Source organism: Plecotus auritus (genome assembly GCF_963455305.1).
Source record: "Plecotus auritus genome assembly, chromosome: 6".
NCBI classification, from domain to species: Eukaryota; Metazoa; Chordata; class Mammalia; order Chiroptera; family Vespertilionidae; genus Plecotus; species Plecotus auritus.
Window position 1 is genome coordinate 84848046 of NC_137773.1, and position 27986 is coordinate 84876031.

The 27986-nt window shown below is 52.5% G+C and overlaps 1 protein-coding gene across 1 annotated transcript; it reads right to left on the reverse strand.

The window, feature by feature from the left end:
• Positions 1-685: 685 nt before the first annotated feature.
• MAP2K2 (mitogen-activated protein kinase kinase 2) lies at positions 686-27375 on the reverse strand. Its single transcript, XM_080671725.1, has 11 exons — positions 26980-27375; positions 23325-23535; positions 17548-17694; positions 11755-11832; positions 10679-10730; positions 10472-10596; positions 9650-9863; positions 6677-6741; positions 5231-5292; positions 4197-4242; positions 686-2171 (listed from the first exon to the last, which is right to left on the reverse strand). Exons 1-11 carry the CDS (start codon positions 27069-27071, stop codon positions 2061-2063), a joined length of 1203 nt encoding a protein of 400 aa, XP_080527851.1. The 5' UTR covers positions 27072-27375; the 3' UTR covers positions 686-2060.
• Between the last annotated feature and the right edge of the window lie 611 nt (positions 27376-27986).

Consider the following 27986-nt stretch of genomic DNA (forward strand, 5'->3'; position numbering starts at 1 on the left):
CCCCTTGCAATCGAGAACCTATAACCATGTTGCTGGGCGGGGAGCAGTTTCCTAGGCCAGGGAGTTGGGAGCAGCTAGGCCTGGATCCTGAGAACTGCAGTGACTGAATTAGAGGGTGCCAAATTTGGGGATGTTCTCAGGGAATGGGGGCTGAGGGAGACACCTGGAAACTTGGCTGTCAGCGGTTCAGACACACTCAGGAGTGAGCCCCACTTTCTAGAAGCCTGGTTCTGGTGTGGAGTGGGAAGAGAAAGAGCCAGGTTCTAGACCTTTCCAGATGTGCCAAGGGATCTTGGCGAAAGCAACAGTACAGTATAGAACGCAGTCACGTAGAATTAAGGGCCTTGGGGGTGGCACCTACACCTCTCAATGCTTGTGGAGGCACCCACTTTCAAATCATCCCCCTCTACCCTAAATCCCACCCTCCCGCTCCTTCCAACCCCCACCAATGTGGTCTTTTGCTCCTTGTGAACAGCAGCTGGTTTCAAATTAAGGGGAACCTGAGATGTACAGGACAGGCCCAGAGATGTGGACCATCTGTGACCACCAGTGCCAGGCACCCCGGGGCCAAGAAGCCAATTCACAGTTCACGTTAGGGCCCCTTCCCCTCTGAGGAAGGTCCTGAGGGAGCTGGGTACTCACAGAGCAACACCTTTATAACTTTTAGTTATCTTTTTATTCTTTTCTAAATCAAGTGAGACTTTGGGGGGAAACTATGAAGTGGCGAAAACCTGGAAAGCTGGTTGAAAAAGCCACCAACTCTTCTCTTCTGTGTCCACAGAAAAACATGGGAGACTAGAGGGTCTCCGTAAGAAAAGGATCTAGCAGCTCCCTCCGGGCCACAAGCCCGCCTTCGGCTGCATCTCCGGAAACCCAGGGCCAGCTTGGATTGCACCAGGCCACATCCCTCAGAAAACCCTTCCCCTGCAATTTGCCACAGATAAATATCAGCTTGTTTCAGCCATCAGGAAGTTTTGAGGGGGGCGGCTGACAGCTTTAACATCTTCAGCGTTCAGAAGAGGGGAGCCTCAGAAGCAGCCCTGGCCTCCACTTCCTACCGCTGAGCCCAGAAGGGAGAAGGCTGGCCACCCCAAGGTGCAGGGGGTCTGGGAAGACCTCCCTACAACCAGCTGTGGATGAACGGTTCAAGGGCCAGAAGAGTGGTGCCCTGGGTGGTCACTTTGGATTCACTGGGCGAGCAGAGGTGACTGAGGTGCAACCCGCCCACGCATGCCGGCAAGGGGGAGTACAGGCCTTATCTACCGAACCTGCTGGGGGTTTCAACCACACCGAGGGCTTGGAAACCCAACACTTCCTTTCTGCAGAGTCGAGTGTCAGCTCAGCTGCCACTATGAAGAGTCGGAAGTGTCTGCTGCTAAGGCACAGGAGAGGCCCCGGACCCTCTTGGGGCAGGTCACACTCTGCGGAGGACAGGCAGGGTCGGCTGGACCAGCTCCATGACAAGACGCGGCAGTGGCCGCGGGAAGTGGACCTCATGACAACCATCCACCTCACTGCTCTCTGGGCCTGCCAAGGGCCACCTTTAAGGGGACAGGTGTCAGGCGAGGGGACAACACACAGAAATGCAAGGCGGTACTTCCTCTGTTTTGTGAAAGATGTCAACGTCTAGGGGTTCCCTCTGAAGCTTGGTCCTTTGAAAAAAGAGCAAAGCCAGTTCCTGATGCCACACCCCTCCCAGTTTCTCTGTGGCCCAGCTGCCGGGGGCTGGAGCCATCCTTGAGGGATATTGTTCCCCTTGGGGTTGGACCAGAGGCTGACACTCAAAGAACAAATGGAACAAGTACAATGGGCTCGGTTTGCTTTTTCTTTCCCTGTTTTTTTTTTTTTTTTTTAAACCTAAGTAAGCAGGTTCTGAGACAACATGGGCAGTGTCACCCTTCCCCAGAGACCAGAGGGCCGAGGCTGCGACAGGTGGAAGAGGAAGTGAATGTTCCGCTGTGTACACTCTCCTCCGGGCTCAGTGGGACGGGCGGGGAGCAGCTGGTCTGTCCTGGGCGGGAAGGGCGGGTGGACGGGATTCAGACAGGTCACCAGCAGAATCACACGGCGGTACGTGTGGGCGTGCTGGGCTGGTTCAGACGCAGTGTTTTACACAGCCAGCCGGCAAAATCCACTTCTTCCACCTCGGACCGTTTGATGAAGCCATGGTTCTGAAAAGGAAGGAGAGGCACCATGAACAGCCTGGTGCCTGCAGGGAGGAGTAAGGGACCAAGCTTCTGCTCAGATCTGGCAGGCCAGCTGGGATGAAAACCCCAAAACTGAGAGAAAAGCCCCCCAAAGCAGGAGGACACAGTTGGGACAGGGAGCGGGGAGGTTCCATGCCCGAAGCCACAAAGACATGGGACAGGGCGTCAGGGGAGGGGGAGGCTGCTTTGAGCTCCCCGGAGCCCAGGCCTCAGGCTCCGCCTCACACTGCTGACCCTGAGGCCAAGTCAGTTCCTGTGGGCCATCCTGGCACTGTGGAGTGGTGAGCAGCATGTCTGGCCCCCACCCACTCAATGCCAGGAGCACCCCCAGTTGTGATGATCACAGGTGTCAACAGACGTGGCCTAGTATCCCCTGCAGGCAGAGTCCCCCTGGATGAGACCATCTAATCTGGAAAAGAACTGCCTGTGTGGATAGCAAGTTCCCTACAAGTCCCATCCAGTATGGCAGCCACCAGCCACAAGAGGCTCCTTGGCCCCTAAATATGGCTTGTGAGGCTGAGGAACCGATCTGTGCATTCCACTTTGTTGTAAGGAATTCGATAGCCACCCAAGGCTGGCGTTTCCAGCAGGAACAACAGAGCACTCGAACTTCCTGGTTCTGGGCTGGGTGGGGTGAACTAACGCTTTCTGATCAGGGTGTGCCTGGCAGGGGTGGCCCAGGACAGGAGGGTGGGGCCTCAGAGTCCACGGAGGGGTCTAGTCTTCCCATGTGACATTAAGGTCCTGACTGCTGCCTCTTCTGCAAGCTGGGGCAGGCAAGACCACCTCATTTTCCTGAAGGCTGGTGCAGGCTTGGGTGAAACACCAAAGCAGGGAACGGAACTCCTGTGGTTTAGGGCAACAGGAGGAGTGGGTGTAAAGGTAGCCCCAAACAGCAGATGGTTTTACTCAGGCAGAGAGACCTGGAAGGTTTTTCACAGTGTGCACGGGAGAGCTGGGGAGCAGGGAGCACTATAGGGGATGTCAACACAAATGCATTTCTCCATTTCATGCTTGTATCTTTTACAATGAACACATGTCTCTTATACTGTATCAGGCATTCTTTTAGCACACATTACTGGAAAATCTATGTCAGACACAGTAAGAAGTTTCTAGAAATAATCAGGCAGAGGCAGACCCCTTCCCACATGGTGCTCCAGGCGAGGCTTCCTATTTTGACCACAGCAAACGGTGATGACAACCAGGACACAGCCTATTGCCACAACTAATAGTGGGGCAGGATTGGAGCAGGTGCAGGGCCTTCTCAGAGGAGGCCCTGAAGGCAAGACTCACAGACAGGGAGCCGCGAGCCCTGAGAGGAACAGGGTGCATCCCTGGGGAGCAGAACCATCCTGTGCAAAGGTCCTGAGGGGAAGGCAAGTTTCTGTGGCCACCTTGGTTTTCAGGGACATTGAATGGTGTGGGACATTAAAGGAAGGCACTAGCCCAGGGGTGGGCAAAGTTTTTGACTCGAGGGCCACAATGGGTTCTTAAACTGGACCGGAGGGCCAGAACAAAAGCATGGATGGAGTGTTTGTGTGAACTAATATAAATTCAAAGTAAAGGAGCGGAGGGGAGAGCAAGCTCTTTCGGCTCCGCAGGCCGGATAGAACAGCCGAACGGGCCAGATCCGGCCCGCAGGCCGTAGTTTGCCCACGGCTGCCCTAGCCTCATGGCCTCCCTGACCCACGGGTGGCTTGACAAGCCCATGATGGGAGCGTCCAGAAGCCTTAGAGCCCATCATTCTGCAGAAACAGCCCCAACCACGCATGGCTGGGCCTTTCTGTTCCCTGAGGAGCTGAGAGGGCAGAGACGGCTCTGGGTCATTCCCACTATGGGCCAGGAGACCCACAGGGTCTCCAGCTGAACACACACCCCATGACAAGAGCTGGCTCAGGAGGCCTGGCCAGGGCTTCCCTCTCCTGAGGAGGGTGGGGCCCTGGGCGGCAGCTGTGCCCTGGGGACCCCAGAATCTGCAGCATCACTCACCATGAGCATCTTCAGATCTGCTCGCTCAGCTGGGTTCTTAATGAGGCTGGGGTTCCATGAGGTGGAGCAGCAAGACAGAGCATGGGGAGACAAGACAGGGTAGTTAGTTGGTGGCCATGGGGACCGCCATCACTCTGCTGCCTGGTCCCCTGGGTGAGGGCTCTAGCACTGGCTGTGGTGTAAGGGCAGGACGCCTAGGGGAGGGGAAGGCAAGGGTCTGAGACCATGACAAGAGGGAAAGGGAGAGAAGGTGGGAAACCCCCTGCTGCTGCTCAGAGGCCTGGCAGCAACTGCAGCCCCATTTCCAGTAAAACCCACAAGTTTGGGAGTCCAATTGTCAAAATAGAACTTTTTCCTTAAAAAAAGCAGAACTGCCTAAATGCAGCTGCTCAAAGCAGCTTGGGGCCAAATGGTAATTCTTCAAACACAAGAGAAAACCTTGTATGGAGACAAAAATGCTCACACGGACAATGGATAATTGGATTTGTGCCACACAGTGTTGGCCAGAAGTCATGCGGAAGGCCAGTGCACCTTCTCTGCCCAGAGCAGGTTTGCTGCTGTGAGCCACACAGGCTCCAGGTGGCAGTGGGTGGGCTGTGTCTGCTCATCCCTCTTCTTCAGAGGGAACAGCTGACCACCTCCCAGAATCTGGTGAGGAAGGCTTCTTTAGAAGCTGGTGGCTTGCAGGGCTCAAGGGATTCGAGGAGCATTCTAGCAGAAAGCAAGGTGGGAACAGCTTTATTTCCAAAGTGCCTGTAACTCTGGTTCACTCGGGTTTTGGGGACAGCAGCTGGACACTGTGACTTAGCAGCCTTGGGAAGGGAATCTGGGTTCTCAGGTGACCACAGGTGTCCCACCGGATGCTGCTGTCCACCCGGCATTCCTGAGTGGTAGGCTCGGCAGAGGGGCCAGGGCCAGAGAAGACTTCTAGGTTGATGGCTGGAAGTGTGGGCGGCCCATTCCAGGAGGCAGGTGGGCCCTTATGTACCCAGCCCCATCCACCCGAGACCGCACTGGAGGCTGTGGCACCTTACCATTTATTCACAAACTCCTGGAAGTCCTGGGTGAAGACACCACTGGGCAGCTTAGGAGGAGGCTGTGGGAGAGAATAGAAAGGTGGGAGTCAGATGCTCACGATGGTTCTGGAATTACGGAGAAGATGCTTCCCAGCCTTGCCCAGGTGAGGACAGCATGGCACTTGGGGACCCTCAGGGCACACCTCTCCTAGCCCACTCCCTTCACCCTGATAGAGGCGGAGGGAGCACCTATCCCCTCTCTGGTCCAGCAGCTTCTTGGTTGGCCCGGCCTCCAGCTGTGCTAACTGGGTTGGCCTCTTCCAGGGTTTTCTTTCTAAAGGTCTCATTTGGGGATCACACTGGTTCTACAAGGAAGGAGAGCAAGGCTCACCTCATTTATGGACAAGGGTGGTGTTACACTGCCTGAGCCACCCACCTGTGGGTGTCTTGAATGAGTTGAAGATCTAGACTACAGGGGCAGCTAGTTCCAGGGGTTAGGGCCTGAAAGCTAGGGGAGCCCGAGGAGCCTGGCCTGACACACACGTCCCAGGACGGGGACAGTCATGTGCAGGACCCGTCAGAGGCAGTGGCCAGACTGTCCTGGTGAAACCCACAGGCCTCCTCTTCAGCTCCTTCCACCTTCCAGTCCTGGGACACAGCCTTCCTGCTCAGGGAGGGAGGTGCTCGCTGGGTGGCACTGTCAGGTACAGGCAGAGCTGTGTCACCAGTCACCCCACCCTGGTCTGTCACCACCGACCTCTCAACCCTGGGCCAACCCCACACCACAGGCAGCCAAGCCACCCTGTTTCTTTGCCCGCCTCCAAAGGGCCACCGAAAATACACGTCAGCGCAGAGTCCCAGGGAAGGTGCCCAGCCCTTGTTGAGAGGGAGGCTTCAGGGTCAGGTCCTGCTCCACCCCTTCCCAGCTGCAGGCCTCTAAGGAGGCTGCTTCCATCCTTAGGCCTCGGTTTACCTGTCTGTACAATGGGAATATTCACACCACCCTTCCAGGTGCTCTGTGCCTCCTTCCCAGAGAGGAGGGGGCACCTGGACTTTCCCAAAGCGAGTGGGACTATTTATGACTTCATGGACATGGACTCCAAGATGTTCAGAGAGATGCTGGGTGTGAGAGCTCTGGGAGTGGCCTGGCTCCTTGGCCCTAATACTTGGCTATTGGCCTTGGAGGGAGAGGGCTGCAGTGGGAATTCTGGGATCATCTTTATAAACACAAAAAAAATGTCCCTTGGGGAGGGGTGGATTTCTGCAGTATGGCTGGAAGTAAGACCATGTTTTTACACTTGATAATCCCCTATTGAAAAGAATGGTCTCCATCTCTCCCCCGGCACCCTCCCCAACAAAATCCTTAGTCTATGTGTTGAATTCTCCCTTTTTGCTAATGTATCCCTACAGGAATAACTTGATTCGTTGGCATGAAGACGTGCCAAAGGGCCTTCAGGTACCCACCTCGTTCACAATATAGTCCAGCAGTTCAAAGATAGCCATAGCTGGTCGGCTGTCCACCCCGTGACCTGCCCAGGGAAGAAACAAAAATGGGGGTGAAATGGGCGAGTGGCTGATGTGTTCCTGCTGGGCATTAAATCTGAGCATGAATAAGCCAGCTCTCTTCTCCCCACAGTGCCTGAACCAGGGGAGGCTCCCCTGGCCTGGCTACTAAGTTCACTTCCTAGGAGAGTAACTTTACTCCAAATGAATTAATAAAACAAAATAAAACACCAAAATGAACAGGAGCATTTTTGAGAAGTTACACATTTGGTGCGGTGCTGCGCCCAGGTGGTGCCACGTCACAGCCCCTGCTTAGTGGCACACAGGTGCAGCAGGGGTGGTGGTGGTGGTTTGCTGGCTGCAGGCAAGGACAGCAGCGTGACCTTGAATGGAGCTTCGGGTGGAGACAGCAGTAGGCTGCTGGGGTGGCTGACCCTGTCCTAGACCCAGCTGGCCAGGTCTGGGTTTGCCAGTTGGACTTCCCCTTCTGTCTTATCCTGAAACTAGAGGCCTGGTGCACGAAATTCGTGCACGGGGCAGGCGGGGGTGGGGGTGGGGGGGCTGTCCCTCAGCCCAGCCTGCATGCACCCTCTCCAATCTGGGACCCCTTGAGGGATGTCAGACTGCCCGTTTAGACCTGATCCCGGTGGGATCGGGCCTAAATGGGCAGTCAGACATCCCTCTCATAATCCAGGACTGCTGGCTCCCAACTGTTCGCCTGCCTGCCTTCCTGATTGCCCATAACCGCTTCTGCCTGCCAGCCTGATCACCCCCTAACCACACCCCTGCCAGCCTGTTTGCCCCCAACTTCCCTCCTCTGCCGGCCTGGTCACCCCTAACTGCCCTCCCCTGCAGGCCTGGTCCCTCCCAACTGCCCTCCCCTGCTGGCCTGATTGCCCACAACTGCTCTCCCCTGCAGGTCTGATCCCTCCTAACTGCCCTCCCCTGCTGGCCATCTTGTGTCCACATGGGGGCAGGATCTTTGACCACATGGGAGCAGCCATCTTGTGTGTTGGAGTGATGGTCAATCTGCATATTACTCTTTTATTAGATAGGACAGAGGCCTGGTGCACGGGTGTGGGCCAGCTGGTTTGCCCTGAAGGGTGTCCCGGATCAGGGTGGGGGTTCCCTTGGGGCATGGGGTGGCCTGGGCGAGGGGCCTGTGGTGGTTTGCAGGCTGGCCACGCCTCCCGGCAGCCCAAGCAGAGGCCCTGGTATCTGGGATTTATTTATCTTCTACAATTGAAACTTTGTAGCCTTGAGCGGAGCCAAGCCTCCTGCTTGCTCCATGGCGGCAGCCATTTCTGTTGGGATTTATTTATCTTCTATAATTGAAACTTTGTAGCCTTAAGCGGAGGCCTGGGCCTGCCAGGGTGTGCGGAAAGCTTGGCTTCCTCCATCGCTGGGGAAACCCATGCCTCCCTCTTGCTCTCTCCATGGCCGCAGCCATCTTGGGTGTGGTTAATTTGCACACACGCTCCTGATTGGCTAGTGGGCGTGGCTTGTGGGTGTAGAGGAGTGATGGTTAATTTGTATATTACTCTTTTATTAGATAGGATGGGCACAGAGCTGGGGCAGGGGCTGGAGGAGATGGTGGCAGGCCAAGGTGGCCTGGCATGACCCATCATTCCTCCCAGCTGGGAAGGGGCTGAAGGGGAACACCAGGGATGCCACTGTGAATTGGACTGGGAGGCTCGGGGGCAGGTCCTGAGGACACAAATGGGGGCAAGATTCTCTCCTTAGAGGAAATCAAGACACCCAGCAGTCTGGGTGCAGCCCCTGGAAAGGAGAAGGTCTGGACTTGAAAACACTGTGAAAATCACCATCTGACAGCCCAAGTGCCCATCAATGGTGAACAGACACACAACATATGGTCCAGGGGAATCCTATTCGGCCATGAAACGGAGTGAGGCACTGACACTAGTACAACGTGGATGGACCTTGGAAACATGATGCTCAGTGAGAGAAGCCAGACACAAAGGCCACAGTGTGTGATTCCATTTATGTGGAATGACCATAAGAGGCAAATTCAGAGACAGAAAATGGATTCGTGGGTGCCAGGTTGGGGATTCCTTTTGGGGTGACAGAATGTTTTGGAATTAGATAGATGTGATAGTTGGACAATATTGTGAGGATACCAAATCCATTGAATTACAGGCTTCAAAAGAGTGAATCATATGGTACTTGAATTCTATCTCAATAAAACTGTTATGAAACCAGCCGACCACAGTCCACTGTATGTTCCCTTGCACTCTTATTTAACTCAGTTGCCTTCCTATCAAGCACTGTTCCCAGGCTCTGCCACCTCAGATGCGACCCTCCCCCTTGCCACCCTCCAGGTGTGGAAGCAGCAGCCTGAACCTCTCAGCCTTCCACCTCACAGGCGGCAGCTCTTGGTATCAAGAATTGTCTGGGAGCCCAGTGCCCTCCAGCCTCCTGTGTCCTCCCATGCTGTGTTGCTGGTGTGTCCAACAAACCACCAAAGGAAATTCTGAATCAAGTTCCTTTCAATTTTGGGTCTCCCTGGAAGGCCTGGCCCAAACACAGCAGAACGCTCGGGGCAGTGGCTAGGCGATGCACATAGGGCATTCCCTGGGCAAGCCTCTGGACTTTTTGTATGCTTGGACATTTTCGTGATAAAATGTTGGAAAATCCAACCCAACCAGTGGCTTGGCTGAGGGGCTGGCTTCTAGATCCCACCAGCTGGTGACAACAGGTGCAGCTGTCCCGAATGGGACAGGTTGGGGGTGCTGCTTCCAGCACGTCCCTAGAAGCCTCAGGACCATCTGAGGACTGCTGACCGCAGTTAGCACAACCCAGGGGACAGGTGGTGCCAAGAAGGGCCAGAGGGGAGGCAGCTGCCATCCCCAAGCATGGCATTCCCCATGTTGGTCACTGCCCATTCAAACCGGAAGTGTTAGACTCAGGCCATACCACTGATGGGGCGTCCGGGGGGTCTCGGCCGTGGTGAGATACTGTGAGGCTCTCCTTCTGCCCCATCGACCATGGGCCGGCCGAATATGGCCTCCAGCTCCTTGGCATCCGGCGGGGGGATGGGGTACCTTCCGATGGACAGCTCCACCAGGGACAAGCCCATGCTCCAGATGTCCGACTGCACCGAGTAGTGAGTGCCTTGCAGCCGCTCTGGCTGTTTGGTGAGAAAGAGAGGAAAGAAAGGCCAGAGGAAGACAGATGAACCCTGGAAGCTGAGGAAGCTCACCAGGTCAGGGTTGCAGCTGAGTGTCTCTCTGCTGTTCCCTTAGACCCCTGCTAACCCTTTAGCTACCAGAGTGATTCTGTATACTCTCTCCACCCGCTTTGGGAGACGCTTCCAGCCAGGGCTGACAGCATTGCTTTAAAAACCAAGATCCTTAGCATTTTTGGGAAAGAACGATAGTGGAATGCCTCCCTTTTCACAGTAATCCCTAGACTAACTTCTTAGAATCTGCCTCAACCATCACCCGGTTGTTTCCTAAAATGCCTGAGGTCTAGTTTCTTGGCTCAAAAATTAACTACTACTCTTCTTGACTGGATTTTTATTACCAGTGGGAAGAACCAGGCAGGCATTCCCAGAGACAAACCTGAGCGAGAACATGATGGAAACTAGAATTTCAGAGGAGAAATCCAGCAAAGAAAAGAGAAAGTATATTATGAGAATATGCAGGCTTTTGGAAAAGCTTCTGGAAAATGGGGAAGAGCAAATGGGAAGGGGGAAGGTATGGTACGTGATGTTAAAACGCCTCTCAAAGGACTTACAGACATGTAGGATCGAGTTCCCACGAAGGAGTTGGCCATGGAGTCGATGAGCTGCCCGCTCACCCCAAAATCGCACAGCTTGATCTCCCCTCTGGAGTTGACGAGGATGTTAGATGGTTTCACATCTGAGAGCAGAGCCACTGGGTGAGGCGTGGCTCAGGCCCACCCACTGGCCCGTGGCCCGGGAGGGGCTCCTGCGCATCTTACCTCGGTGCATGATCTGGTGCTTTTCCCGGAGATACGCCAGGCCCCGCAGAACCTGTGAGGGAGCCACAGGGTGGGAGGTCAGCAGGGCCATGCCACATGGGGGCGTCTGCCCTGGACAGGCCTGCAGGCCAGACCTCAGTGGCCACAGCATGTGGGACTAGCTCAGGGAACCCATTTTCAGCGGGGGGATGAGCAAGAGGAGAGGCAAATGCCCTAACCGGTGTGCTCAGTGGATAGAGCATGGGCCTGCGGACTGAAGGGTCCCAGGTTCAATTCCGGTCAAGGGCATGTACCTTGGTTGCGGGCACATCCCCAGTAGGGGGTGTGCAGGAGGCAGCTGATCGATGTTTCTCTCTCATCGATGTTTCTAACTCTCTATCCCTCTCCCTTCCTCTCTGTAAAAAATCAATAAAATATATTAAAAAAAAAAAAAAGAGGAGAGGCAAAGTGATGGCACACCCGCACTGGTGGGTACAGATGCCTCCCTCACTGATTCTCACATGACGACCCACCCATGAGGCAGACACTGCCATCCCCTCGGTCTCAGAGGAGCAGTCGAGGCCCATGGAAGCTGAGACAAGGCCCAAGGCACTGTTAGGGCTGTGAGTATGTGGCTGGCCACCCTGTCTCTGAACAGAAGTTGTACCTGCCCAATAGGCGCATCTGTTGAATGCTTTGGTTCCGGGGCTGTGCTAAGGAACCCCCGCTCCCCAAACTGATGGGGTGAAGGGTATGGTGACTTTGTCACCAAGTCAGAGAAGAAAGACTCGTGATATTGCACTGGGGGACTCTGTGTGCCTGGGACCACATCATCAGGGTCCCATGCAACCTGGCACCTGGTATATGGTGCAGGAGAGCATTATCCCTATTTTATGGGCAAAGGGACGCCCCTGCTCAGTACCCCGCCAGTGAAGACTGGTGTTGGCAGTCTCCTTCTCCGCAGGGGCTGTAGCGACACACACCACTTGCCATGTGGAGAGGGCATGAGTAAGAATCAAGTGGCAGAGCATGGGGCTATGAGTGTGTGCACACACCCAGTGCTGCAATGGTGGGGGGCCTGGCACGTGCAAACTCACCGCAATGCTGACCTTCCCCAGGATCTCTTCTGGAATTCTCTTGGCTTCTTTCAACACCTGGTCCAGAGAGCCACCATCCTGGGGGCAGTACAGGAGAGAGAAAGCAAGCGAGCTGAGCAGGCAGCCGGGTGGGGCCGCTGCAGAGACAGATCCCAGAGGGATGCTGAAATGGCAGGTATAAAAACGCAACATTTCCCTGGTTCCTGCAGAGCTGAGACCTGCTTTGCTCCACGGGAAACAGAGGCCAGACCACAGCTAAAGGCAACCCACGGCTTCAGGATGGCACATCTAGTGCAGAAGGGGAAAGAGTACCTGTGACTCAGCCTTCCTGAGGTTGCCACAGCAGCAGGCCCAGCCACCAGGCTTGCAACTGGAGCCACCTGGAGGGTGCACCAGCTAGACCCATCCCCTTCTTGGCCTGGGTTCTTGTCAGAGCCCAGGCAGGACAGAGACTGAGAGCAAAGGCGATGCCCTGTAAATGTCCAGCACAGGAGAAAGGCGGCCAACCCAACTGGCCTCTCCCTTGCTGCCCCCTCCCCCGCCTAGTTAGGAAAAGACCTGCTGCCCCAGGGGCACAGAGGACACCTGGGGATGACATCTCTGTCGCTTCCCTTAGGTCTGGTCCTGTGCTCACTGTGTTACGCATGGGATTATCCTGTAAAGGACCTGACACAGGTCCTCCCAGTTGATCCCCCACCCCACCCTGGGCGTGGCCCCAAATCTACCTGACAATGAGGAAACAAGTGTCTTGTGCAAGGCTGCCTGGTAATAAATTTGGAAATCAAAACTCAGGGTGTTGCTGGCTCTGGCCTGGTGCCTCTTCAGAGGTGGGGCTTTGAGCATATGCCTGGCGGCCCCCTAGGACTTTAGGTGACATGGCTAAATTCCAACCACAGGCCGGAGCTTGCCTTGGTTCCCTCCACACTGCAGAGTAGAACTGAGGCTCAGAGAGGCCAGCATTTGAACTGGTGGCTGCGTGGCCCCAGGGCCTGCATTTCCTCTACTACGCTGCTCTAGGTCTAGGAGTTCCACAGGTGTCACTTCCTTGGGACACCTTCTGCTTCACCTGGGGCAGGGAGGAGCCTTGGAGATGCCCAGGTCTCCCCTCTGGTACCCCAGCTGTGTTCGTGGAGAGTTTTAGAAAACCCAAATAGTTTGAAACTTCAAGAATATGTGACTCTGTCAATAAGTAAGGGACCCAAACTTGTAGAGGGTGGGTGTGGCTGAGGAAGGCAGGAGGTGAGCCTGGTCTGACCAGGGTGCCCAGTCCGCCCCGCTCTACCTGCAGGGCGAGGTGGAAATTCCTTCTATTCTTCTCATTTCTTGTTTTATCAATCAACCTTAAAAGAATTAAAAAAATTTTTAAACTGTAATCCCAGTTCCCTAACACAGGTCCTTCTCCATTCTGCACTTTCATTGTGTTGCTATGTTCACTGAATAAGAACATTCAGGGAGGAATCTCCAGAGAGGCTATGGTGAGACACTGTGCTGGGGGCTCAGGAGTTAACTCAAAACATATGTGTGAAGGACACTGCTCTCTTTCATGGTCTCCGCTCAGCATTGGCAACACTGTGGCCAGGCCATTCTCTCTGGGGGCTGTCCTGAGCACTGTGGGGTGTTGAGCAGCACCCCTGACCTTCGCCAGCATCTCCCTCATTGTGAGAATGTCCCCTGGGTGAGATGCCCTGGTCTACAGCTAAGAGGGTAAGTCATTCGCTCAAGTCACACGCACAGGATGTGGTGCAGGAGATGTCACAACTAGGTCTTTTTGACCCCCAAACCTGTCTTTATGCATGAGCATACAGTTTCATTTTGTGTGTGTGTTTTAAATTTTTACTTTTATTAAGTGGTGGTAGAAGAATACATATTTTTATAAAAATTTAAATGTAGATAAGTAACACTGATCCCCCAGCAATTCCACTTGCCACTCCAGAAGTGTGACTTACAGTCTTCCAGATCCTTCTGCACATGTGCATACACATCCATATGCACAAGGAAATACAGAGTTTTAAACAAATATAAGTGGGTTCACAGCGTACATCTTTTCCTCCTTGGGGATTTTCTGATTCGATTCACACAGGCTGACTTTGTTTCTCACTGCAGAGCGGCCAGGTGGCATCCCTTCTCTGTCCCTTACTGACAACGATGTGTCTGATTTTTCATTATTACAGAACGAGGGGGTATATTCTTCAGTGGGTTCGACTAGAGCCTCAGAGTGGTAAGCAGTTCCCCAGCTACTCCACCCTGAGATACCCACTGTCCCCTGGGTCCATGCCTGAATCTCCCCCAGAAGAGACCTTTGGCCACTCGGAAACTGCCAGCCCCACTGTCCCCCAGCCCCGAAGGCCAACACACTCTGGCCAGGCGAGGCATAACCGTCTGTGCTGGACCTGGGCTTTATTATCATTAGGACTCTCTTCTCAAAAGCTGCAGCTGGAACCTCCCTGAGGGGAAATTAGAGCCAATCCCACACTACCCTGAGTGAAGATGAAACCTTGCCCTCCACCAGGAAACAGTTCCACAATGTGGGATATAGACTAGGCGGGCTGTCACGATGGTGAAAAAAGAGACATGAAGACTCTGGTCTGGTAGCTCATTTGGTTAGCGTGTTGTCCAGATACGCCAAGGTTGCAGATTCAATTCCCAGTCAGGGCACATATAAGAAGCAACCAATGAATGCATAAATAAGTGTAACAACAAATTGATGTTTGTCATCCCCCCCTTTCAAATCAATAAGTTAAAGAGAGAGAGAGAGAGAGAGAGAGAGAGAGAGAGAGAGAGAGAGAGAGAAATGAAGGCAACAGAGAAATATGGAGAAATAGCCCCAGTGACAACGGTGATATTTATTCAATGTCCTATGTGACAAGGGCCAGGCGAAAGGCAATACCACCGCCCTTGGCTTGACAGGTAAGTAGGGGTGAGAATCTCATCCAGAGTCATGTGCTGAGAGGTGGGCAGTGGGGCTGAGGCCTGACTCCAGGGAGCCATCTACCCCCTTATGTGGGGCATCCCACAATAAGGTACATGGATGCACAAAACAGCAATGTCCGCCACACAGGGAAAACCTATGAACATGCGAATGTCCTCCACACAGGGAAAACCTATGAACATGCGAATGATTCTGGAGGGGTTTATTCAACATAAATATACTCTTAAGGGCCCTGGCTGGTGTGGCTCAGTTGGTTGGAGCATTGTTCCATGCACCGAAGGGTCATGGGTTCAATTCCTGGTCAGAGCACATATCCAGGTTGCAGGTTCGATCTCCAATCAGGGCATGTATTGGAGGCAACTGGTTGATGTTTACCTCTTACATCAATTTTTTTTCTCTCTCTCCCTCCATGCCTTCCTCACCAAGTCCCCCTCTCCCTTTTTAAAATACGTTTTTATTGATTTTTTTTTTTGAGGGAGAGGGAGAGAGAGAAACAATGATGTGAGAGAGAAACATTGATCGGTTGCACCCCTACCAGGGATCCAGCCTGCAACCTGGGTATGTGCCCTGACCAGGAATTGAACTGGTGACCTTTCCATGCATGGGTGACACTCAACCAATTGAGCCACACCAGCCAGGGCACCAAGTCCCCCTCTTTAAGGTTCATCTTAGTCTTTTTTTTTTTTTTTTTTAAATATATTTTATTGATATTTTACAGAGAGGAGGGGAGAGGGACAGAGAGCTAGAAACATCGATGAGAGAGAAACATCGATCAGCCGCCTCCTGCACACCCCCCACTGGGGATGTGCCCGCAACCAAGGCACATGCCCTTGACCGGAATCGAACCTGGGACCCTTCAGTCCGCAGGCCGACGCTCTATCCACTGAGCCAAACCGGTTTTGGCTTAGTCTTTTTTTAAAAAAATATATTTTATTGACTTTTTACAGAGAGGAAGGGAGAGGGATAGTTAGAAACATCGATGAGAGAGAAACATCGATCAGCTGCCTCCTGCACACCTCTTACTGGGGATGTGCCCACAACCAAGGTACATGCCCTTGACCGAATTGAACCTGGGATCTTTCAGTCTGCAAGCCGACGCTCTATCCACTGAGCCAAACCGGTTAGGGCTCATCTTAGTCTTGAAAATCACTGGCCTCCAAGATTAGTGGAACATAACTCCTATAAGGAGAAAGCGGGAAGCGCAGGCCCCACCTTGGCATGTCTTTTCATTTGGGCATTATATATTTCTTCTACTGTCCTCGTCTGCTCGTTATAAAAGCAAACCAAAAAACCCAACTAGAAACTTTTAAAGGATGAGCACAATAAATAAATAGAATGGCTAGCACTCGCCCCCTGCCTCCTGGTAGCTCGGACTGTGTGCTGCTAGGGTGCAGACGCCTAGTGCTGGAACCAGTGTCTTACATTCACCAAGAACAGATGGGGGAGCGGAGGGGTGCTAGGCTGTGCCGCTCCCCCTTTGCTGAAAGGGAATGAGGTGGTTTCAAATTCTAACGATATTCAGGGAGTACAGGTAGGGGTGGTCAAGAGCACTGGAGAGGGAGGAGAGAAGAGGAGGAGAGGGAGAAGGGAGGGCAGGGAGGGGGAGGAAGGAGAAAGAAGGAGGAGGAGCTAAGTATAGAGGCTCTCCTCAGATCATAAAGTGACTTCCATCCTTTCCCCTTGATTCTTGTCTACATAGTGACTTTGCCCTGCAGGCGGGCAGATATGATCTCCCTCTCCTAGGTCAGGAATGGTGGGGATCTTGATGCAGGGGGGTGGGGAGCATCTTCTGGCGGGCACTCCCTCCAAGCGGTTACCCAGGAAGGCTGCTCACAATGCATTCCTTGCAGTCACTTGCTCAATTTCGTTTCCTGCCTTCATTACAAAACTGTCAGGGGACAGCACATTTGCAAGGCATAACTGAAGCTGCTCAAGCTATGTGCCTAAAGCCACACTGCGCCCTGGTTTTGCAAGGGCCCTGCCAGGCCTGAGCCCATCCAGCCGGGCAGCAGGCAGTCTGGTATCTGCTCAACGGGGCTGCCAGAGGGTCGGAGGCATTTCCCCCCAATGCCTTCAGCTCTGACCACTTCTGCTTTCATTACACCCAATCCCACCCACTTCTGAACTTCAAGACCAAAGTTTCTTAATTAGGGGTACAGTCAACGCTACCGTGGTGATTTAAAAAAAAAAAACTACTGGTGCCCAAGCTCCACCCCAGAGTTTCTAATTCCACAGATCTGAGCTAGGTGCAGACCCAGGTCTATCTTTAAAACAGCCCCCAACTCGTACTTTCTCTAGAAGGCACTTTGGAGACACTGATCACATTTCCAATCTCATGTACCCTGGGGCCCCACAATTCCACTGGGAGGACTTTACCACTCAGGGATGGTTGCTTCCGTGCAAGAACATTCAAGGCAGCATCATTCAAAATGGGCAGAGATCAGAAACAATCTCAGTGTCCACCAACAAGAGTTTAATAAATTACCTTACAGGTAAATGTGGGTGCCAGAACACTAGACTGGGGAAAAGATCCGGCTCTATGTGCCGACAGGAAATAACTTCCGCCTTGTACCCAGTGAAAGAGAAAAGTTGGGAGGAGGGTGTCTGGCGTTTAAAGACGAAGGAACCTAAACATATGGGCCCACATGGCATTGACTATCTCCAGGAGGACCGCCTGGGAAAGAGGTGCACCGCAGCCTCTGGGGACAGGACCCTGAGGGACACAGGCAGGGGACCTCCTCTTCACCAGCCACCCTCTCATTCTACATGAACCCTTTGTCCTGCCATGTCTCCCTGGTTGCAAGCCCAGGCGGCTCTGGGACACTGGCTGGGCCCCTCAGGCCCGGGTGCCCCGCCGCGCTCACCATGTGCTCCATGCAGATGCTGATCTCCCCGTCGCTGTAGAAGGCCCCGTAGAAGCCTACAATGTACGGGGAGTTGCACTCATGCAGCACCTGCAGCTCACGGATGATCTGGTTCCGGATGGCTGGCTTGATCTCCAGGTGAATCAGCTGCAAGGGAATGGGAATCGAGTTCAGAAGCAGGCTTCTGAGGGGCACCGGGAACGGGGGGGGGGGTGGCTTTAGTCCTCTGCCCTTGAGGTACTCATGACAGCATTTAAGACGTCAGCTACCCACCCCTAGGTATCTATCTACCCAGGAAAACTGAAAACACAGATCCACGTACACACTTGTACATGTGTTCACAGCAGTGCGATTCACAATTGCTAATACATGGAAGCAACCCAAGTATTCACAACTGGTGAATGGACAAACAAAATGTGGTCCATCCTCACACCGGAATATTACTGAACCATGAAAAGGAGTGAAGCACTGAAGCTCACTACAACATGGACCAACCTTGAGAACACTATGCTCAGTGAGAGAAGCCAGACACTAAAGGCCACACAGTGTGTGATTCCATTTATGTGAAATGTCCCGAAATAGGCAAATCCAGAGACAGGAAGTGGATTAGTGGTTGCCAGGGCCTGGGGCTAGGGCTTCTTTTGGGGGTGATGGAAATGTTCCAAAATCAGTGGTGGCAATGTTGTGAATATACTAAAAAACACTGAAATTATACACTCTAAAAGGGTAAGCTGTCTAGTAAATGAGCTACATCTCAAATAAAGTTGTTTAAAAAACTCATCAACAGAGCAAGCATTTTTCAATTGGTTATAGGGGAAGCTCTGTTAAGAGGAGCTTTCTTCCCATCAAATCGTATGAAGCCAGGAAATGGCTGGGCAGGGGATTACTTCACCACTGCTCAGCCCCTCATTCAGGGGTGGGTTTCTCTGGAGCCCTTCCACCTCCAGGTAGAGCAAAGGCAGAGAGAGCCTCTGGTCACCTCCTGAGGATCCTAGCGGCCCTTCCACTTGAGTTCAATCCTGCAGCCAGGAGTGTCACCAAATTCATTACATTTCAAAAGGTGAGAAGCCCCAGGACCATCTGGAGACACGTAGAAAAGATAGCAGCCAAAACACCAAGAGCAATGCTTAACTACAAACCCTAAGCAAGCCAAGATCCCCTGCCCAGCGATACAGAGTGAAGGTTGTGGGTCCAGGTCCTGGCTACTTAGAATCCTAGATGCTCTGACCATCGTGGTAAGTTAAGAAAAAGGTGCAATTTATACCCCTTCCCCAGAGAGGCAGAGACAGATCACAGACATCTGAAAGTGATAGCCATCAACTCAGATATTTACATAAAGTCGGTTACAACAGAGGTCAGTGATGAGGAGAAAGACAGCAAAGATGACCCTGCTCGGAAATATGCCATCGGGAAGGAAGAGAAGCAGGTGAAACAACCCCAAAAGGTGGGGGTGCCCCAATGGAGGAACCATGGAGAGGTGATCTGGAGCTCAGGTGACACTGGGGCCAGCGTTCCAGAAAGAAAGACAAAGAATTGCCTGTTTGAGGACACCAAGGCATGAAGGGGTGTGTATCAAGTTGGAGGGGAGGGAGGGGGAGTCACAGGGTATGTGTGGGAAGTGTCACCTGCTCACAGGCCCATGCCAATGACCCTTGCAACCTTGAGTACTCTGGCAGGTCCTAGAAGCATGGTGCCTGTGCCCCCATCATGCCCAGGCAGTACATCCTTGACTGGGACCCTCCAGCACCTCAGGCATTTGGTTCTCCATCCAACTTAGCCCACAGAGCCCAGCCTAACTACCCTCCCCAGGACACTGCACACCCCCACAGCCACCTCCAGGACCGCAACCACACCAGGACCGCAACCACACCAGGACTCCAGTATGCTCTCTCCTTTGGTGGGACTGCATCCTCGAGATGCCCAACATATGCACACATACGTGCTTTGAAAGGCTGAGATGCTGGGTCTGAAAATGAAACTCTGATGTTTGCGTGGAAGATGGGAGGCTGATGCATAGGCAGTGCAGGGTGATGGAGACCCGGGCCGTCCAACAGAAATATACCATGAGCCACATACGTAATTTAAAAATCCTTTAGCTGCCATATTAATGAAGTAAAAAGAAGCAGGTGAAATGAATTTTTCATGTCTTTTGTTTAACTTAATGTATCAAAAAATTATTGACATGTGATTGATGTAAAAATATTAATGACTTTTTTTTTCATACAGAGCCCTTGAAATCTGGTGTGTGTTTTTTGCACATGTAGCACATCTTGACTGAAACTGACCACATTTTAAGGGCTCAGTAGCTATATCTGACCCAGGGTGGCTCTTGACTAAGAACTTGAAAGGAGCCGCAGATGAATGAGTGGCAGGGGAGCGAGAGTCCACCAGGCTTTAGAGAAGAGGAAGGGTGGACAAAACTGAGAACTGCACAGGACCCCAGAGGTCCCGGAAGCCTGGAGTGGGGTGAATGTGAAACAAGGCCCCGGGAAGTGAGAGGCTTTGGGGAAAGTTGTAAAGAGGGAAGGTAGTAAAAAAATAAATAAATAAATAAAATAAAAAGGAGGGAACATAGGGGTGCTGCTACGTGATCTGTTTTAATGGGTCTTGTAAAGCAAACCTTCTGGATTGAACAGGAGTCAGCACTGAGGGTGTGCAGAGAAAGAGCAGGAATGGGAAGGCACATGTGCTCACAGTTCACCTTGGTGACAACCCTGGGTGGGGCACACAATTCGCCCTGATGACAACCCTGGTGGGACAGGGTAACTGCCCCACTGTACTGATGAGCAAGTTCAGGTTCTGAGACATTAAATTTCATTCCCACGGACACACACACAGCTGGTGAGCAGTCAGGTCAGGATTGGGGCTGAGCTCACAAACTGCCAGAACCCATCCTCTTTCACAGCATCCTTCTGGGGCCAACACAGCCCCACTTGCTGATTAAGTCAGAATAGTGCTAGAAGTTCAAACCAAACACAAAGCCTGTCTAGGAGTTTAGGCAGTTCCTACTGCAGGACAGGGGATCTGAGCTAGGAACGGGGGTGGAGGGTACAAACTAGGAAAGAGGGACATGGATTCTGGAGGTAAAACCCTGACAGCTTCCACAGGGTCAGGTTCAGCCACAAAGTTTCAAATCCAATTCAGATAAGACTCAAACTAGCCTCAGTTTTCTCACCTGTAAAATGGAGAGGTCACTCAAGGTTTTAACACTGGCTTTGACACAGGGCAATCACTTGAAACATTCTTATGTGGCCGTGGGTGGGTCACATGACCTTCATTGTAGAAGCAAGTACACATTCCTTTGCTCCAAGTAGAGGGAGATCAAGGGAGCCCTGCTGCGTAACAAATGTGCTAAATGCTCTGAAGAGCTCCCCTGGCCCAAGTCTCGCAGAGGTTTTGTTCCTAGACCCTCAGAAGAACGCAGGAGTTAGTGAGCCATGCTAAGTTAAGAAAAAATTTATGAACAAGCCTGACTGTAGAAATTGAGAGACTGGTTTTCTTGGGCCTTACCGAACTGGTCTTGTTGCTTCCCCAGCCCGTCCTACTGGTTAGGATGATCCTCTGCCAATCACAGGGACCAGAGGGATGCTGGCCCACAGAGCAGGAGCTGTATGGGCGTCCTGGAGTTCCACCCAACCTTCACCCTCACACCTGCGGGCAGGCTGCCTTTGGAGATCTGATAAGCCTCACACTTGGAATGTGTGGAATTCATACCAGGCTTCCTGGAAAATTCAGAATTCCAACCAGGGTAGTGGAGGAAGGAATGAGGCCACTGTTTCTTAAGAACTATTCTGTCTTGCCAATTTTCCCATCTGTGGCCTCAACTGAATAAAGGCAACAGACCTCCCAGGTGGACTGGCATTCTGGATGGATTAAAAGGAGACCCTGATCCCCGCAGAGCGGTCCAGGGCTCCTGGGCCATAAGGAGTTACAGCCCCAGACCATACAATGCCCAGGTAGGCAGCCTTCTCGTTCAATGTATTTGCCAACTGCCTGCACTGTTCTGACAACTGCTGGGAGGAGGAGGTTAAGATCTATAGGAAACAAAATCTGAGGACCTGACCCTCATTTATTGGACCTTTAAAAAAAACCCAACTTTTTATTTTGAAAGAATTAAAGAAGCAGAGGGAAGTTGCAAAAACAGCAGAGTCCCACACCCTTCCCCCAACAGTGACATCTTCTATGATGAAGGACCATACCAGGAAACTGACATTGGGACAGCACCACCACCAACTTGACTGCGAACTTATCTGACCCCATTTTAAAGTCTGACGTCTGCTTCACAGGCTTTCATAAAGCTGTAGACAAACTCCCAGATTCACGTTTATACAAGGCTTGTTGGGAACACCTGGAAGATTCCTCAGCTGGCCTGAGAGAACCCCCGGGTCCCTGATACAAACTCTGACCAGCACTGTTCTCAAGTCTCCCTCCCCCTTCCCCTCCCTGAACCTCATACCTGCCTTTTATTCCTGGTGCTTCGGGCAATGGCAGACCAGAGATTTCTGGGGCTGCTCTGGTTTTGAAAAGGCTGCCTGCGCTAACAGGACAGAAATAGGCTGCAGGAGGAGGGCAGTGCTCTAGAGGCAGGAGAAATAGCTACAGAGCTAAAACCCATGGAAACCAAGCTCATCATTCCCAGGAAAGGTGGGACCTGCTCCGGCCCACCAGGCACGGGGTGGTCAGGTTTCGGAGAATACAATTTGGAAATGACAAGACCATGGGCTTCCAGAAATAGGTGGCTTTTGATGTCTGAAAGAACATGACTGTATGAATGAAACAGTTGGTCAGCATAAAGCCCCTGCAGTTATGTGTTTGGAAGCCACTGTTCCCAGATAGTCACATCCCTCTTGTCCACTCCTTATTCTCCCAGGGTTATTCCCGAATGTTTAATGGGAGGCTGCACTGTGGTACAGAAGCCCCGATGAGGGAGGCTCAGGACTTCTCAGAGCAAGGTTTGTACTAAAGGGTGGGGTGATAGTTGATTTAATGTGTCCACAGTATCCAGCTGTCTGGTCAAACACCAGTCTAGATGTCACTGTGAAGATATTTTTCAGATGTGATTTAACATGGAAATCACCTGACTTTGAGAAAAGTAGACAACCCCCCCATAAGTGGGCAGCCTCATCCAATCAGGCCCCAAGAGAAAAAACTGAGGTCCCCCAAAGAAGAGGGGATTCTGCCTCCAGACTTAAGCTGTGACATCAACTCTTCCCCGGGTTCCCAGCCTGCTGGCATGCCCTGCAAATTTCAGACTTGCATGATTGCATAAGCCAATTCCTTAAAATACCTATACCCCGCCCTCCCATCCTAGTGCTTCGGATTCTCTGGAGAACTCGGACTAATACAGGTGGTTTAGTTACCCCATTTCCCAGGGACCATGGCAGCAGAGGCCCTGTCTTGGGTCTGCAGTGTTTTCTCCTGATTGTGAAGTCAGGGTGATGCCAGCTCTAAGGGGATTTAAATCTCATCCTTTCTTCCTGAAAACTCCCTCAGCTTTCTGGGAATCTGAATTTAAGCCGCCCCGAAAGCAAAGGTCAGTAATAGCGAGGAAGAGATGCTTGAGGCAAGCCAGCATTGCCGCATTCTAACTGGAAGCCGAACTCTTTTTCAGGAATGAGAACCCACTGCTGATGGGAGGGCTTCTGAGCACAGGAGCCAGCAGAAGACAGGCCGGCACCTTTCAAACTGCTCTCCTGTTTCCAGGGACCTGCTCCCACCACATGTCACCCACAGAGTATAGGGACAGAACACCTGCCTTGCCACTGGCCACCTCTCACCTTTCTTGCCATGATGAGGCCTGAAGGTCTGTGCTGGACCTTGGTGACCACTCCGCCGTTCCCTGCTCCCAGCTCTGAGATCCTTTCGAAGTCATCATCCTTGAGCTCCCCAACCTTGGCCTTTTGGGTGAGGAAGGCTTCTAATCGCTTCTTCTGCTGCTCATCAAGCTCTAGTTCCTCTAGCTTCTTCTGGAGGTCCACCAAGTTTGCTCTGTAGAGACCCAACGGCAAGGATTAGTGAAGAGTGTGCAAGCTGCCCAAATGACTCAACCTGAGCTGAGGGTACCATGTGGCCAGATCCTGGGTTTGTAACCAAAAGTATGCAGAGATGAATCAGATTTGATTCTTGGGCTTGAGGGGCCGATGATCTAGCAGGAGAGAAAGAAGACCTGTATACACACAGCAGACCAGAAGAGAAAGCTGGCTCCTCAAGAACTAAGGCCATTGCCTCTCTCTGCTCACAAAGGTTAGGAGACCTCAGGACCTGGAGGACCAGCTCTGGTTCAATGGCCTTGTAATCAGATTCAGGAGCCCTCCTTCCTGACGCAAGGGTTCCCTATCTCTCTGGAAGGAGACATGGAATTGGGGAGACACGACTGGGCATCAGGGGAGTGAAGGCCCAGGCCAGGATGTCTGTCTTCATGAGGATGGAAGAGCAAACTCCTTTTTAGTGGCCTCAGAGCAAAGAGCAAGAACCAATGGGCAGAAGATAGAAGTTGTAATTTACATGAAGAGCGGACTGATTTAAATAGTGCAGATAATCCCAGGGCATTCCACTTAACCAGCACACTCTTATTATACCCCGAGCACTACTGTAAACATTAGGCATTTATACCCACACACATTCCTGGACCAGTTATTAAAAAACCCACATGTACATTGCACTTTATTGGGTGATTCAAGGAATTTTCAAAGAAAAATTTGACCATTAGCTATTTTCACTAATACCTTGGGGTAAAAAACAGTTCCTTATAACAGGCAGGTAGACTTTAGCACGATGCACACAAGGACCAACCCAGTGCTGTCCAAACATACAATGTAAACAACATGTGCAATTTAAAATTTATAAGCACATTAAAAATATATGTCAAGTGAAATTAATTTTAATACATTTGATCTAACCCATCAAAATATATTTTGCAATGTGCAATAAATATAAACAAACTTATGAATATCAATTCCCAAGTGACTATGATTCGCCTACAACTTAAAAGAGGTTTGAGCAAAGGGGCACACAGGCCAGGAACGAGATAACCTGCCACTGGGCAATGCCACCTGAGCTGGTACTGCAAAGAGGTGGCTGGAAGGTAGGTGTCATTTCCTGAGCAAGTAAACCAGAGCTTCACTAGTATAAACACCATCACACTATCTTGTTTAATTCTCTCAATCCTCCTGGGAGGCGGGATCTCTTGTAGAATGAAGCCCACGCTAAGGGAACAGGCCCAGGGAGGTTAAGTAACTAGCCTGAAGGTCACAACTCTAGCAAGTGGCAGTGTCTGGAATCAAACCTGTATCCTTCCTGATTATACAGTCTGTGTTCTTTTTTTTTTTTTTAATTAAAAAAATATTTTTATTGATTGCAGAGAGGAAGGGAGAGAGAGGGAGACACAGAAACATCGATGGAGAGAAACATCGATCAGCGGCTTCCTGCACACCTCCTACTGGGATGTGCCCACAACCAAGGTACATGCCCTTGACCGGAATCGAACCTGGGACCCCTCAGTCCGCAGGCCGACGCTCTATCCACTGAGCCAAACCAGCCAGGGCCAGTCTGTGTTCTTGATGGCCCTTGCTCATCATAGTGTGCCTCTGAACCAAGACCAGGGGCCCAGCAAGTGTTCACTGGATGCCTGGTGAACCAAGACCTCAATGAAGAAGGAATAAGAAAGACTCTGATGGATGGAAGAGAGAAGGCAAAGGAATGAATGAATGTGACACAGTTCCTTCACTGGAGGGTCAAGAGACAACTTTTGAGGCCAGACTCTGGAAGGTCTCCAGCACTGCCCTATGACATCTAAAATGCATTCTGGAGTCAGCTGATTAATCCATTTTAAATTTAATAGCAACTCAACTGTGGTTATAAAAAACCCTGGAATCCCAATGGCTGGCTTCCTCTACTGGGGGAATTTTTGAAGGGATGGAAATCAGACACCACAAAAAAAAAAAAAAAAAAAAAAAAAAAAAGAGAGAGAGAGATTATGAAGAAAGAGCTGTCTTGTAAGAAGATAAGTGAATTTTTTACTATAAGGAACACGTCCCCACATTGAGCTATGCACTTGGAGACAGAGAAAGATGTCAACTTACACACATATACATCAAGACTCACGTCCTTACCTTCATCCTCACCTTACCCCTCACCCAGGTTGCAGAAGGCCTAGTCCCCTGAGAGGCACCAAACATGCCATTCACCCTATGCACACCAGAAACAGACCACACCTGGTTTTCATGGGAGTCACACCACAAGCACAGTAAAGTGCCCCTGGCCAGGGGCCTCTGGGGCTGTCCTGCTCTGCTCCACCATGCAGAATATGAGTGGGAGGCCACAGGACTTCTGGGGTCAAGTAGTCTCCCTCGTGTGACTTCACAAGCATGTTTTCCCTCACACAATAAGATACTGCCATCGCGTAATCCCTCCACCCAGGAATGTTCCTTTTTCTGTCCTCTTCTCCACAAATCCTCCTGCTTCCCTCAATTGCCTCAAACCCTCAAACCTCTTGCACTTCTCCAGCCCCTCAAGGCTTTGCTAATCCATTAGATTCAGAATCTGCTTATCTGCTGTCAGAGGTCCCAGCAGGGTCCTCACTTCTTTCCTAGATGTCTCCTATTGCCCCCCACACACCCTGCCCCTCCAAATTCTCCTCACTCCCTGCTTCCCCAGTCTCCTCTGGACCTCCTCACCACTCTCCCCAGCTTCAGGGGCTTCACCCCCAATTAGCAGGATTTTCTCAGGCTTCCTCCCCCCAAATTCCCTCAGAGAGCCTTCCCCCTAATACTCCACCGCTCAGGGAATCCCTCCCACACCCTCATCTCTCAGGCATCTTTCCCTTTTCCTGGTCTTCAATGGACTTCCTCACCCATCCTCACTCCCAGGGACCTCGTTCACCTGTTCAAGAAATGCAAGGACCCCCTCCCACCACCTCACTATTCAGGGAACCCCGGCCCAACCTTTGACTTCACTACTAGGGACACCTGACCCATCCTCTCCTCTCAGGAACCCTCCCCCCAACCATCACCCAGGATTCGCTACTCAGGGACTCCCCACTAACTCCAATTTCAGCGGCCCCACACCCCATCATTTTCCTGCAGGGACCTCATTTCACCCCGGTTCACTACTCAGGGACCCCCCCTCACCAAAATTTCACTATTTAGGGCCCCACAACTCCTTATTTCCCCACAGGAACCTCCCCTCACTCCAACCTTACTACTAGAACCCCTCCCACCTTCACCACTCAGGGGCTCCACCCCTCCCACCCCATCATCTCCTCTCAGGACCCCTCCCACCTTCACCACTTAGGGGCTCCACCCCTCCCATCCCATCCGCTCCTCTCAGGACCCCTCCCCTAACCTCACCACATTCCATCCCCTCCTCTCAAGGACCCTACTCCTGACCTCCCTACTCAGGGATCCCCATCCTCGCCCGGCCCGGCCCACTCACTCGGAGGCGCCCTCGCTGGTGGGGGATGGGCCCTCGGCGATGGCGGGGTTGATGGTGAGCGCCGGCAGCACCGGCTTCCTCCGGGCCAGCATCGGGGCTCCGCGGGCCGGCGGCGGCGCCTCTAGCCGGGGCCCATAGGGGGCGGGCCGGGAGCGGGCGGCGCCGACACGATCCCGGAGCTGAGGCCGCGGCCTAGGCCGGCACACGGGCGGCGAGGGCGGGGGCGCTGCGGACCGGGGCAGAGGAGCGCCGCGGGGCGCGGGGAGGAGGCCGATGCGCCGCCGCCGCCGCCAAGGCCGGACCGAGGCTGACGCTGCAGCCGGAGCCCCGGAGGCACAGGCGGGGAGGGGGAGCGACGAGATCGCAGACCAGCTTCTCGCGAGAGCCACACCGGGAACCGCGCAGGCCCCGCCCCGCTCCTCGCCCGGCTTCGGAGCCCCAGCCGGAGGCCGCCTCGCAGAGGGAAAAGGGGCGGAGACCCACCGAGGCAGTGCCCGGGGGGTGAGCACTCTCTCGCCCCACCCCCCGCGCGTGTGCGCCTGCGCCGGGGCTCAGGTGAGGCCAGGTGAGGAGCTGGAGGGTGAGTGGGGGAGAGGCCCGTACTTCAGAGCCGTGGGTGCCGGATTGGGACGACGGGAGCCCCTAAAATCTCCCGAAGTTGTGGGAGACAGACCGAGAGTCAACTGAAATCTTTTTGCCAATTATGGACACACAGGCCCCCACCAACTCATAATTAACCCCATTCGTTTGCGGAAGAAAGGTGTTTTAAAAATATTTTTATTGTGTTAAATATACATAACAAATGTACCTTTTTAAAATTAATTAATTTATTTATTGTCTAAAGGAGACATGTGTCTCCTTTTTCCCCAATTGACACCCCCTTCCAGCCGTTCCCACCCTGGACAAGGCCCCCCCCGCCCCGCCCCGTGTCTGTGTCCATTGGTTATGCTAATATGCATGCATACAAGTCCTTTGGTTCTCTACCCCCCCTTCCCCTGCCATTTTTC

Excerpts from the sequence above, each read along its gene's own strand:
- MAP2K2 (XM_080671725.1), bottom strand. The coding sequence starts at position 27,071 with ATGCTGGCCCGGAGGAAGCCGGTGCTGCCGGCGCTCACCATCAACCCC. Across the intron at positions 10,597-10,678 it reads GCACCAGATCATGCACCGAG|ATGTGAAACCATCTAACATC; the intron begins GTAAGATGCGCA and ends CTCTGCTCTCAG. Across the intron at positions 6,742-9,649 it reads CCCCGGACGCCCCATCAGTG|GTCACGGGGTGGACAGCCGA; the intron begins GTATGGCCTGAG and ends TTCCCTGGGCAG.